Source organism: Polistes canadensis, unplaced genomic scaffold (genome assembly GCF_001313835.1).
Source record: "Polistes canadensis isolate GaletaPanama2010 unplaced genomic scaffold, ASM131383v1 scaffold_1, whole genome shotgun sequence".
Taxonomy (NCBI): Eukaryota; Metazoa; Arthropoda; class Insecta; order Hymenoptera; family Vespidae; genus Polistes; species Polistes canadensis.
The window spans coordinates 670837-685531 of NW_014569548.1; the positions used below are offsets into that span (position 1 = coordinate 670837).

The 14695-nt window shown below is 34.7% G+C and overlaps 1 protein-coding gene across 5 annotated transcripts in view; it reads right to left on the minus strand.

Annotated features, from left to right (window-relative positions):
- Window positions 1–14695, minus strand: part of LOC106793645 (RNA-binding protein Musashi homolog Rbp6) — a 549523-nt gene continuing 534828 nt past the window's right edge. For 3 of the 5 annotated variants that reach the window (XM_014760772.1, XM_014760806.1, XM_014760799.1), the window contains 5 exons: window positions 7901–8005; window positions 6349–6414; window positions 3283–3557; window positions 1251–1315; window positions 1–969 (listed from right to left, as the gene is read on the minus strand). In XM_014760772.1, coding sequence (XP_014616258.1) covers window positions 1274–1315; window positions 3283–3557; window positions 6349–6414; window positions 7901–8005 — 488 coding nt within the window. In that variant the 3' untranslated portion in view covers window positions 1–969; window positions 1251–1273. The remainder of the gene's footprint in view (window positions 970–1250; window positions 1316–3282; window positions 3558–6348; window positions 6415–7900; window positions 8006–14695) is intronic. The other 2 variants (XM_014760790.1, XM_014760781.1) reach the window with 1 other exon arrangement.

Here is a 14695-nt window from a genome sequence, read left to right on the forward strand (position 1 = left end):
TTTTTTTTTTATTTATTAATGTCGGTGAACGGGCTGGCGTCAATACGCAGTTTCGGCCACAGCTGCTAGCCTGTGTGTGTGTTTTCGTAAAACAACTCGTGTCATCGGTCATATATATTTCTCTCTCTCTCTTGCTTTTCTTCAAACGCGCTTCTTCTTCTTCTTTTTTCTTCCTTGCCTTTCTTCCTTCTCTATCTATTTCTTTCTTTCATATTTTTGTTCTCTCTTGCACTAAGTTTTCCCCAATCTTTCGTATTCCCGTTTTTCTTGCTCGTGCTACCCCATCGCGCACGTTGCCTGCCTTCCTGTGTTTATCTTTTTTATTCGACTTCTTGATATCCACCCCCTTTTAGACGTCTATTTCTGCCACCGTCTGTCTCTCTTTTTTTTCCCTCTCAATCATATATCTCTCTTCGTCCTGTTCGCGCGAGCTTTTTATTTCGATGTCGTTTTGTCTCCCTCCCCCCGTTCCCTGCCCCCCGGCTTGAACTCTTCTTACCGCGAAGACCTTGTTTTTTTTGTATTTGTTTTTTTTTTATATATTCAGGAGGGGGGGAGTAGTAGGTAGTAGCTGGTGGTACGCTCGGCTGGTCATATTCGGAAGTCTCGTCTAACTGGAAAGCATCCTTTGGCTTCCTTTCTCACCTTATATTCAGTCCTCTGACGTAGTAGTAGTAGTAGTAGTAGTAGTAGTAGTAGTAGTAATAGTGGTCGTCCGTAGTAGTAGTAGTCGTCATAGTCGTCGTAGTAGTCGTAGTAGTCGTAGTCCCGTATTTCCATTTTTCAATTGTGTGTGTGTGTGTTTTTTTCCTTTATTATTATTTTTTTTTTCATTTTTCTTTTTTTTTCTTTTTAATACTTGTCGAGAGATCGTCATCAACCGTGTGATCAGTTTTTTTCCCAAGGCGTCTACTACAGTGCTCGTTGTGCTGTCACTCGACCGTGCTGCGCTCTGCCCTCTCGTCCATCCTAAAGATTAGAAGAAGAAAAAAAATCATAATATTTTTTTTATTGGACTTGTATTATTATTTTTTCTTTTTTCTTTTTTGTTGTTGTTGTTGTTAGAATTTTTTCGATTCCTTTCCCTAGATTACGTACAATTATAAAATCAGATTTTATATTTTACAACATACTATCGGGAAAAGAAAGAAATAAATAATGGAAAATAGAAAGTAAATATTATGGAATTAAGGATGTTTGTTTAAATATTTTACTAGGTTAATGACATGTATTTGATTGAAACAATGTACCTGTTATTAGATCTTAACGAGGCTCAATGGTAGCCATTAGTGAACGCCGCTGGTATCAGAGGTCCCTGAAACAAGAAAAGGCAAAATCTTTGTTAGTATGATTAAAAATTTATATATTATAACACGAAAAATATCTATATTTATGAAATAGATATTAAATTGACTATTACGAGGGATTTGACAGACAAAAGATAGCACTGTCATGTTTTTGACGTTGTTGTTAGTATAATTAGTTGGAAAGCTAATAATACTCACTCGTGATTTCTTAAAGTGTAAAGAAAAATGATTGGAATCTTTTTCACGCGATGGAAAATCAATTTTTTGTGATATCTTTATTGTTCATTTATTATACTGATCAAATTTTTCGCGAGTTACGACGATGAATTAAATATTTCGTTGGCATACTTTCACGAAAGAAAATAGTTAAGCTCGAGGATGATCAGGAATGTTTAAGCTAAAATAAAATGACGTTAAAATTATGTTACGTTTGACGAATTAATATTTAAATCGTTCGACAACGAATTCAAAAAATGATATAGAAAAATATTATAATTATTTTAAAAGAAAAAAATACGTTTCTCCCTTGATTATTAAGAATGCAAACTTTCCGAACAATTACGTAAATTCCCTTGGGTTAAATAAAAACTCTTATATTTTATGTAAAATAATTTCCTAGTGAGATGTGTAAGAAGAAAAAAAAAAAGAAAAGAAAAGAAAAGAAAATAAAACGTAATTCCGTATAATATTGACGGAATCAAAAGAAATCGATTCGATAATATTTCTATCGCTCGAAGCGTAAAATCTAAATTCAACCGCATTCTCATTTTTCCGGTTGAAGCGTTTTACAAAATTTATCTAGCTAAACTATTCGCCTATTCGGGCCGATTTGTTCGTAGAAGCGGAAAAAGATTCTGTACAAAGAAGAATTTCCTTATCGACGTGTATTCGATCCCTAGAAAAAGAATCTTCCAACTGATAATCCGAAAAGAATGGAAAAATACGAGAAAGAAATAACAAAATTTCTTATGTATTTATACATATATACATATATATATATATTTCATGATCCTTTTAAACTCGTTTCGTGCTATATATCATTTTCGTGCAACTTTTTATTCTCATGCCAAAGAATTGTTTAACAAATACGTTGAATATATATGAAAGAGTTAGAATAACATTAATAGAGATAAGATAATAAATTCGATCGAGACGCGAGAAAAAAGGAAAGAAAGAAAATGAAACCTCGGTGATGGAGATTTAACCCTTTGCGATCGGAAAATTCTTGTCCGATGGGAATAGTACCAGCTAGTCGAGGCAATTTTAACTTTTCGTATTTATTTCTCCCTAAGTGGCTTTAAAACAAATGTATGTTAAATTAAAAAAAAAGATACAGAACTTGTTGTGAACCGATTTGTTGCATTTAATAATACTTATAATGCATAAAAAGATAAATTTGTTATTTCTTAGTTAATCGTTGTTCGGAGACGAGCAAAGAGCCGCCGTTCGAATGATTTGATATGTATTTAACACGTTCATCATCCACCAGAATTTGGCTTTGTTTCTTTAACAGGCCCAAATGCAACTGTCACGGTGCATTTGAATTATAGACAACTATAATAGCACGACAACATTTGAATAGAGTTTGATGATACTATATAATACAATAATATAATAAAAATATATTATAATATATATTTTAAATATTTTTATATATTTATATTTCAGTGTTTAGTAAATTCCAATTAAATATCCTATCTAACTGTCGCGATGTACCTGAATTGTAGACAGTAGAGTTACAACATACGTACGTGGTTTAACGAATATAACGTAATACAATAAAAAATATATTATAACGTATACTATAATATAATATCCATGTATCTAATTAATGGGGGTCACCCACGGAAACACCCACAATGCTGACTAGACGATGAGTGACGTAGGAGAAAACGAACGTGTTAAATACATTATAAAAAAAAGAAGAAAAAAAAAATAATGTCTCGAGTTTAGTCACTCGATTAAAAAAACTTACGGGGCTGTAGTTGAGCGGGGCGCGAGAAACAGCGATCGCGGGAAACGCGGTCGTGGGAGGCTGCGGACTAGCTGCGGCCTGGACGTAGCTGGCAACTGCGGAATCCGCGGCTGCTGCTGCTGCTGCGGCTGCGGCACTCGAACTGTACATGTCTATCGGGCCCGGCGAGTTAGCCGCGGGAAAGGATCGGCCTTGGGGCCCACCATGGCCACCTGCCGCATGCGGCGATGCTGGCGGAAATCCGGCTTGTGCTGCGGCCTGGTAGTTGTTCATCACTGCAATTTACGCACGCGTTCTTCAGACCATTATGCATCATCAATTCCCACTTTTTCCTTTTCCTTTCTTTTTTGTTTTTTTTTTTTCTTTTATATATATACTCAATTTTCTAAACTTTTTCTTTTTTTTGTCTCCATCCCCCTTCCCCCTTCCTACTCCTACTCCTCCTCCTTTTTTTTACGTACGTACCGCATATATGAGTTCTTTTTTTTTTGCATACACAATACTAGCAATAACGTAATCACGCTTGTTCGATTTCGACAGCGGGAATTCGCAGTGGGAAAATCAAAACTGTTTGATTCGAATTCGCGCACGTATTCGAATGAAAACATAATCGATCTATCCCCACGGTTCTTTTATATATATATATATATATATTTTTTTTTTTTCTTTTCATTTTATACTGTTTCCACAGTTTATTTATTTCCCCATTCGATTTTGTATGTGTTGCAATGCAATGTTTTGATAAACGTAACACCAAGAAAGTTTACTTTTATTACCTTGTTTCTATTGGATAACAGAAATACGAGACGCGTATTGACAATTTTTTTTTTTTCTATTTTATATTCCCCGATAGATAAACTAGAAAGAATCATTCTCACGATGTCGTTTTCGTTGATCTCAATATCTCAAATTATTTAAACGGATATTAACGAAATTTAAAAATACGACATTTATATAAAATTCTTTTAATTTTGATTTAATATATAAATATAAATATAATAATATGATTTTATTTATATATTTCGTGAAGAAGTTGTAAAACGAATATACAATACCTTGAATTTTTATCGTTGTTTTGCGTTAAATTCGTAAAAATTTCGCTTACCCTTGAGGGATTGCGACTCAGTTTGCGCAATACTAGGTATAGACAATCAGCGATGCGTGTAAACGGTCGACAAAGTTTCGTAGAGCGCGTTAGTGGATGTTACATCAAAGTAAAACCATGCTTGAAGGAAAAGAAAGAGAGAGAAAGAGAGAGATATGGAAAAAAGTATTCGCCTTTCTTCACTTTCAAGGAAAGGAAAGGCAAAGTTTTCCTTTGGATATATCAAAGAGATACGATGATGATGGGGTGCATAACCTCGGTGCATTCACAAAACAAATAGGAGGAAGAGAGACAAATAAAAACAAAGAAAAATGTAAAGAAAAAAGTGAGAAGTAGAAAACTACACAGCGAAACTATATAGAATACCTAATCTTTCGGGGGAATGGATGGTTTTCGTTGCTTTGAAAACTTCTTTCGCGAAGAGAAGGGGTGGTGGGTGGTAGTAACGATACGATTTAAAGTAACAAGAAATAAAACAGAATCAGCGAACTCATTCAAGAATTTTATAGAAAAAAAGCAAAAGTTTTTACAGGGGAAAGAAGGGAGAAGGAAAAGAAGGTCGTTTTTCTTTTCTTCGACTCTCCGCCAATGCGAACAAAGAATAAGAATAAGAAGAAGAAGAAGAAGAACGGAGGGAAGAGAAAGAAATGAAAAGAAACGGGGTCGAAGATCGAATATCGACGATAAACGTTATCGTTCGAGTACCAACTACTCTAAAGGTCCCACGGAAACGAAGAAGAAAACATGGTGGGCTTTAAACGTTTTCGCAATGATACCTGTATAATACTTTTTGAATTTACGGATGCAGACAGTAGAAAAAAAAAAAAAAGTAAAGAGAGGGAGAGGGTTAAGATGAGAGAAGAGGAAAAATGTCGGGAAGAAAAGGAAAGAAATAAGGGAAGAGGGGGTGGGTGGGTGGTTGGTAGTAGTGGTACCGGGTAGATAGGAGGTGGAAGTCGAGAGGGCCACGCGAAGAATTCGAAACTTGTGAACGATAGAGAGAAAGAGAGGAAAAGATGAAAAGTACGACGACGTTGTAGTAGAAAGAAGAGGAAGCCAGAAGAGTATGACAAACCGAAAGTGCGCTGGGCGCACAATCTAAAAACCCATTCAGCTTTTAAACTCTTGACAATAGCGGCCGGTTACAAAGTTTTCTCCCAGAGCAGGACGATGGTAGGCGAATGCGAAATGGCTTGAGGAGAGAAAACGGGAAAGAGAGACGCGATTCAAAAGTTTGATTTATTTGAGAGGAGATTGCGGACGGCACGACGACGACGGTGATGGTGGTGGTGGTAGTGGTGATGGTGGTGGTGGTGGTAGGCGGTGGCTGCTCGGCCTCGGATTCCAGGGCTGTGGATAGAAGGAACGAGAAGAACCACCGAAGGAGAAGAAGAAAGGTGGAGGAAGTGGAATAAAAAAAATAGAAAAAAAATATAAAAGGAGGAAGAAGGAAGAAGAAGAAGAAGAAGCTGGTGTATTTTGCTGCCGGCATCACGGCACACCCCCTACCACACACATGTGTGACTCCTTTTCCTCCTTTTCCACCACCACCATCCCCTCCCGTCTTTCTCTTCTTACTTTTTCCTCTTCCCCTTCCTCGTATTCTCTATCGTAACTCCACCGATGCGGAGGAGGACTTTAAAGATGATGAATCGTTCGATGACATCGGATATTCCGATAAGATTTAACGTAGAAATTAAAACCCTTTTTCTTTCTTTCTATTTGGTAATTTTATTTTGTACGACAGAGATAGATAGAGCTACGCCCATTTGTCCGTATTATCGATATTATTGTCGTACGAATTTAAAGAAAAGAAAAAGAATAATAAAAATGTAAGAAAACACCTATAGATGAGAGAAAAATTAAAGAGAGAGAGAAAGAGAGAGAGAGAGAGAGAGGAAAAAAGCGCACGATCAAAAAGCATTAAAAGATAGAAGAAGAAGGAAAAGTTATAAACGTACCAGAAAGAGCTTGCGTGAGCAAGGGCGTGTTGTTGTTGGGGGTGAGCTGTCCGTTGGTAAGATCCACTGAAACATAAAACTCTGATCACAACTGTTCCGTACCTGAAGAAACTCGTTACAGAGAGTAAAAGAAGATGCTTCGTTATATTCCTTTTTTTTCTTTTTTTTTTTCTCTTTCTATAATTCTTTTTTTTGTTCTTTTTATTTCTTTCCTCACCTCGACGAGATTCTCTTTTTATATTCATTACCGACTCTCGCGCCGGCGTTTCCTTCATCGTACTTAACTCATTTCTTTTTTTTTTTTCCCCCGTTGTTATTATTTTATCTTCGGTCTTGTCGATTTTCGCGCGCGCGCGTTCCATTTAAAATAATAAAAAGCAACTTACGCGGGCAACGAAGAGGAAGGAACTCGAAACTCCGCGGATGAAAGAGGAAAAAAAGTTACAGATAGAACCGGAATAGATATGAAAGATGCGATAGATGTGTTTTCCGGTGTGTCGCTTCGTCAAGGAAAGAAAAAAAGAAAAAAGTAATCGACTTCTCTTCCTAGAAATGAATTTCAAAGGATGACGATTTAGAGACAAGGGTCGGGGACGGAGGGCTGTAGTGGGTGGTTTAATCTCGTCGCGGATGATCCATACTTTTTGTAAAAGTTTTCAAAAAAAAAAAAGTAAAAAAAGAAAATAATTGCAAAGATATTTCAGATGCAATCCGACCGGGCCAATAGCAAGCACGAGGAGTACGAGTGAAATGAAAGATAGATAGATAGTAATAGGGCAGGATGGTTGGAGGTAGTACTGGTAAAGAGAACTAGAGAGAGAGAGAGAGAACAGTTTTCGTATTTTGAGAGCATCCGACGGTCCGCGGAATATTCGTTGGGGCATAATAAACCTATGGATATCGATCGAATGCACCAGGCGAACCACGGTCGCCATCACCGCCACTGCCGCCGCCACCGACGTTGCCGCCGCCGTATTATTCCCTCGAGTAGCACTCGGTGCATCGAAATGTACTCCGTCGCTAATATGCATTTTCCGCGAGGGACCGGCGAAGGCAGAAATGTATGAATCGCTATGAGCGATGCGAACCGTGAAAGATTTTCAAGAGGAGGAGAATCGATGAGCAAGTACACAACAATCGGCGGAACACGCGAACTACTACCACTATTACTACTATTACTATGATACTACTACTACTATTACGTCTTTCTCTCTCTATAGGTGGAAGTTTGATGGAGCATGGTCGCACAGATGATTAAGAGAAAGAGATGATGATGATGATGATTATGATGATGATGATGATGATGATGATGATGATGAGAAATGGAGAATAATAAGAGAGTATAAGAGTAACAGCTTGTGTACACTTCGTGTGTTTACCTATATTTTTTTATATAGGTATGTATATGCATGAATATATATATATATATATATATATATATATTTAGATGTTTGTATGTATAATATGTATGTGTATATATATATATATATCTAGAAAAAATTGTTCTGAAAGTGCGTCTATCAATCGAAATGGATATTTTCGACAATCATACATTTCTTCCGCAGTGCAGTCCGTTGGACGTGTTGCATTGGTGTCTCCGTAAATGCGCGGCCTGCATTTTCACTTCCGGATCCGTAGTAGTACACCGTCGGCACTCCTAACATTAATAAAGAATAAAGAAGAGGGCTGATAATCTGATGTGATTAAAATTAAGAAACGTGATGATTACGACGGTGACGGTTTGAATTTTGATTAACGGATGGAATACAATAATCGTACGACGTTGGAATAAGACGTAGAATATAGAAATTTTCACGACAAACGTATTTTGATTTATATTGTCAACGTGTATGAAACTAACGAAACTCTTTGATACTCGATGAAAAAACTTTTCATTGGTTGAAACTCGAGTAGAAGATTGTTGAAAATCTTATTCGTTTTATCGAATCGTATCAATTTTGTAACTTTTGAAAAATCTTTTGATATCGTTCCAACGTCGTACGTTAAATGATTCCACGAGAGTTTATACGAAAGACTCGATTACTCGATAAAGAAACTTTCTTTTTTCGCGATGAATTTTATTCTCGCGGTATTTAAATGGGAAAATATATATATAGATAAATATCGCGATTTAGGAATGGATATGTGGGACACATCGAAAGATCTGGAAATTTTCTAACGATCGATAAAAGCGAATTTAATATAAATAGATTTTCAAGCTCCCTTCAAAAGCGCGAATCAATGGCACAAGCAATTTTTACGTGATGCGATAATGTGGATTTGATCGATAATCAAAATATTTCTTAATTAAGAATACGCGAAAGAATCAAAAATGTAATACGCGTATTTGTATCGTTACAAAAATAAAATTAAAATATGTAATAGAGAAATGAATAAGACATTGCCAATTTAATCGTATCGATAATAATTGAATTAATAATCATTAATGGTTTACCCAAAGCGCGTTAATTACCGATATTATATAAAAAAGCACTGGAGATTAAAAAAACTTGGCGAATATTTAAGAGCCCTTACGAAAGTTTTTTTTTTAATATTCCTACATTATATAGACGTGTGCTGCTGGTAACGTTTTGGAACACGATGCGCTATCGTTTTGAAATCGCGATATGCAGTTTACCGACACCGCCGGCAGAATGAGAGTGAGTGAGAGAGTGAGAGAGAGAAAGAGAGAAGAAGGGTCATGTATTTCGATGCTGTTGAAACGAAGCGTTCTCATGCAGGAATATCGTTTCGGGTACACGCCCGTTGTTGCTGGCGATAACGCGTGATACGCCGAAGGGATGAGCGGGATCCATAAATCCTGGATAGACGTGATTTGTACGGCATATCACGACGCTTAATGGTGTGGTCTGTCTCCATATCGATGGTTTTTATTCGGAAGTTTAGTGCCATCGAAAGAGATAGGCTCTCTTTTTTTTCATTTTTTTTCTTTTTTTTTTTTCATAGGAGACATAGAGACCAATGGAGGAGAAGATAGAAAGAGAAAAATAGATAGATAGATACATAGAGAGAGAGAGAGAGAGAGAGAGAGAGAGAGAGAGAAGAAAAAAAGGGAGAATAAAAAGGAAAAGAAAAAAGGGACAACAACAACGGGAGAACGATTGCTCGCGTTCCTTCGACCTGTCTCCCTCATATTTTTACCCCGTATACCATCATCCCGGTGTATACCCGTAAATGAAATTCCTGATACCAGGTAAAATCGAAAAATGAAAGAATAAAAGCGTTGGTTAGTGAATAGAACAAGAAAAAATAAAGAAAAAGAAGAAGAAGAAAAAACAAATTCAATAAGAATTTACAAGAACTCTTGACTTATTATATTAGTAATCGTTGCGACTAGTTTATCTGTGATTTTATTTAATAATCTCAAAGCAAGGGGAGAAAAAATGGTATGTATAATAAGAAATGATGGAATTGAAATATTTAAACAATTTGTTTTCTTAAGTAGTGTTTAATGTCGCGACAAATGAAATCTTAATACGATTAATGTATCGTATGAATCAAGAGAGAAGTGAGATAAGATAGAAATAAAGAAAATAAAGAAAAGAAAGAAATGAAAGAGAAGTTAAATATCTATAACGTTCAAAGATCATCTTCTCATTCTCCTTACTCCTTTCTTCCTCTTCTTCATCTCGATCCACCAAAAACAGCGGACGCATAGGGATCTAGGTCAAGAGTTCATCTATTTCGAGTGTATCTCCAGCTGACGTAAACGCGATCGAGATTCCGGATATGGATTGCACCCCGCGAGAAATCCAACCAGAAAGGAAGCTTAAGAGATGCCATCGAGACAGTATGAGGGTATGGGGGGGGTGAGGTGTGTGTATGTGTGTGATAATAGCGAAAATATCGTAGATGAATTGTGAAGGGAAAAATAAGCTCCGCGATAGTTCATTCTTATCGCGATCTCGATCATCGATCGCGGAAAAACAAATTTTTTTAATATATACCATCGAATGACGTTTTCGAAATAGGCGTGTGACGTCAACTGGGTGTCCCGTTTTTATTATTATTTTTTATTTTTTTTTTTTATTATTTATTTATTTTTTCTTTTTTTTTGTTTTTTTTTTCCTTTTCAATAAACCGAAAGCTTACTTGGGTTTTTCGAAACGTAACGTATGCGTTTTGTGTTTACTACTAGAATAAAAATAGTTCACGTAGGATGACGACGAGCAAAACAAAAAAAATGAATGATTCGAAGAGAGAACATATCAACGAAGGTTTTTCTTTCTTTTTTTTTTTTGTTTTTTTTTCTTGATAAAAGAAGTCGATGATCACACCTTGACCTTGCTCGCATCATGCATTGTCCAGGAAATCGATATCCCAGTTCTTCCAACTGAAAGCATATCGCAAAAATAGGCTTTGACGAAGCAACACGTTGGACGAGTGATTTGTTAATCAGCAGCAATGGCCGATCGTTAAACGCCACAAGAGTCGGTTAATTAAAAAATGGTTCAATTAAAAGATATACCATCGCGTTATATATGACACGACGAAGGAATGAAAAAGAAATTTTTGTCAAGAAAATGATCATTGTTATTACCTAAACTACGAACACGTATAATTAGTAAATTTATAAAAATATATATGTATATCACTAAAAATGATCATATTAATTCATGGTATATATAATCCATATATGGTATATATATATTAATTATTAATTGTTAATATTGTTATTAAAATTATCGAAAAGAAATCTAAACTACTACGTACGCGTGTTTCATTTCGCTAGTCTAGAATGGCGTACTAATATTTGCTAGTGTTAAAGTCCAGCAGCACGTAATGATAACAAATTTCGAAGTGTAGATATATATAAGAGTAACACTAAAATTCAAAAAAGATACTAATCGCAGGTACAGCGGGTAATATATTAAGGACATATAAATATATAATTAATATATGTATATGTATATATATATATATATATATATATGTATAAATAGAGATAATCATATCTGCAAGTACACACATAAAACATACAAAAATAAGATTCACTCTTTTACTATCTACCCACTAATTGACTACACTAAATAGAAGAATCGATCTATTTTTCTAGAAATCAGCGACATTGAAGGAACGATTTATTGCTATCGGTCATTCAAAGACGCCCATTTACTACGTTCTCTATAACCACTTAAATTCAACTTAGACGACACTCAAGAAACAGTTGTTTTATACCTAAGATACTTATTGCGAAACGCTCGAAGTATTTCTATTTTAATTCGAATTTATATCTATATTGCCTAAGCATCGGTTAAGATAACCAACATCATAAAAAATATAGTTATAGCAAAGAACAAAAATAATCAAATAACAATTTTAAATGTTACACAAATGTTCACACATCTATCAATATGATAGATAATATATATTTTAGAAATAAATAATAATATATAACATTGTGTGTTGGCAATCTTAACGCGATCTAAATTAATTACTGCGAACGTTAATTACAAAGGTTAGTCGGATAAAATGATTTTCTTTTACTACTGATTGTTTCTAATTGGATAACTATGTAAATTTGTTTAGCTCGAGTTATCTAATTTCTCTACGCTCTTACGTATTATCACTTCGGAATGACGGACTTGTCGAGGATCGAGATGACAATTTTATTGTATTTTATTTCATTTATTTTCTTTCTTATTTTTCTTCAAATGTGTTTAATATCCATTTATCGACACTTGTAAAAATAAAATACACATAACATACACATTCGACAATAATTTATCGTCCCATCATTCCGTGGTGATTAATTTGTGTTTTCTAGGATTTTACTATGGAATATATAACATTAAAAAACCACTTTATATTACGACGACGTTATCTAAGAGACAGTAGGTTTTAGGTAGATGGTAGATTACTCGCCCCTAGGTGATACTGCATCTTCGGGGTAGTAGTCTTCGTCATCGGTCTCGGCAACAGCCCGTGTTCTCGGCATGTGTCCCCACTCCTATTTTATTTTGCGTAACTCAACTCGAAATTCGTTTATTCGTCGTTTCTCTCTTTATTTTATTTTCTTTTTTTTTTTTGTTTATCTCTTTCCGTATAACGAACTGACATACAAAGTAAAGGCAGCAGAGACACCCATAGCCCGTTATTAGAAAACAACTTTTTTTAAGGTTCAATGAAGCAAATATTCGCGTCCAAAAACAAGGGCGACGATTTATTATTTTTTTTATAAAAGGAAAATCAAGAAATCGATTACTGATGATGGGAATGAAAGAAAGAAAGAAAGAAAGAGAGAGAGAGAGAGAGATAGAGACAGAAGAAAAAATAATACACGTTGTAAGTTGGACAAGAAGGTACGCTAAAGACAGAAAAAAGTATCTTCTGCAAAGATTAATTGTGAAACGACGAGACTATGGGTTACTTAAAAATTAAATAAATAAGAAAAAATAAGAGAGAGAGAGAGAGAAAGAAAAGAATATAATAGGAATGCTTCTTCACGTTTAAACCGATTTAAAGTTTTCACTAGAACTACGTGCACTTATATCAGGAAAACGCGAGAGCATGCAGATTGCTCAGCCATCAGAATAACGAGTTATACTTTGATAACGATTACGAATGTCCGAAAATCGTTGGGGGTTGTTTTGGATCTACGAGTTTAATGAAAAATACAAACACCGACGTGTACCTTTTTTTTGTTCCCATCGATCGGAAAAATCCTTTTCTTTCCATTGATCGCACACGATTGTTATTTTTTTCTTTTGCTTTCTTTCCATGCTACGTATTATACAAACGCATAAAAATCTTCTTTCATTTACGTTTTCCTCTTTTTCTTTTTTTTTTTCTTTTTTTTCATAAAATAGTCTAATAAAAGACGTTCGGCTAAGTTCTAGTGAAAACTAATATTAAATAGCATTAGACTGAAAATACTCATACGAATAATAAAAGTGGAAATTTTGGAAGTAACTAGTTACTATGAGCTAGGCAGTCAACCAACACGAGTACGAGATACGGGTTATCTGTTTTGTCTGTACGTGTATATATATATATATATATGCGTGTGGTTTTGCGTACATATTAACAAAGTAATCAATCTCACTTGTTACGTTACTTGTGTGCTATTCTAGATACTAGAAAGAAGAGAGAGACGTACAATATTTATATACGTAAATAGATAATTTCTTTTTAATGAAACGTTAATTATTATTATTGTTATTATTTGGTGTTTAATTCTTTTTTTTTTTTCTTTTTTGGTGATATTGATGCCAACAAAATATTTCGTAGAAAACGTGAAAGTTTGTTGTCTTATTTTTGATTGCCGATCACGTTTAATGACGTTGGGGTAAATTTTGTGTTTTTAACGAATATCGAAGAAGCGAAGAAGAGTATCCGCTTTCAATTATTATATTTTGATGAATATGAACATTTCCGAATAGGCTCCGTTATTTATATCGAATCAAAGATTTTTTACGTTATCTAGAGCAATGGGTTATTATATATACACATATATATATCTACTATAGATGGATAGATAAAGATAGTAAATATAGAATTTTCCAAGTTTAAAATCATTAAATTGCTTCTTCGATACTTACTCTCTGTACGAACTGTAATCCTTGTCTGAAACATTAATTATCCTCGTAATTAAGACTCCGCTCGGTCAAGTATCGCGCGCGATCGTAATTTCGAACGAACGAACGAACGAACGAACGGGATTATGCAGTAGTAGCAGCAGCAGGGAACGAAAAAAAAAGTTCGATCTACCCACGTTTCTCAAGTGATTTCATTAATTACGCTTTTCTAATTGATTACGCGACGTACGAGAGTCTGATAATGACACTCCAATCGATATGTTCCATATTTCCAGCAAAAAAAAAAAAAAAAAAAAAAAAAAAAACGTTACCCACAAAAGTCTACCGAATTATACGATATATTTCGAATTTATAATAATGTATCAGAAATAAAACACTATATCCTTGTATTTCTTTCTTATTTTTTTCTAAAAGTAAATCCGAGCAAAAATGCGAGAGAGAAAGCGATTTATTTTATTATATATATAAAAAATAATAAGATTTTAACGATATTATTTTTTAGAGGCTCGACGTAGTATTATAAAAAAAAAAAAAATAAAAACATTTTATATTTGCGGCAAAATATTCATCTGAAAATCCAATCACATTAAACAAGTGGAACAGCCGACTTCGATAAAGATAAAACGATTCGTCAAAGGACGAACGATCTTACGGGGCTAACGTTTACTCAGTGTAATTACTTGGCTTGCGTATTTTTCCCCGAGTCCATCAGCTGCATACGTATTTTTTTCTTTTTTTTTTTTTACGCTTTTATCTGTTTGTTTTTTCTTTCTTTTCTTTTCTTTTTT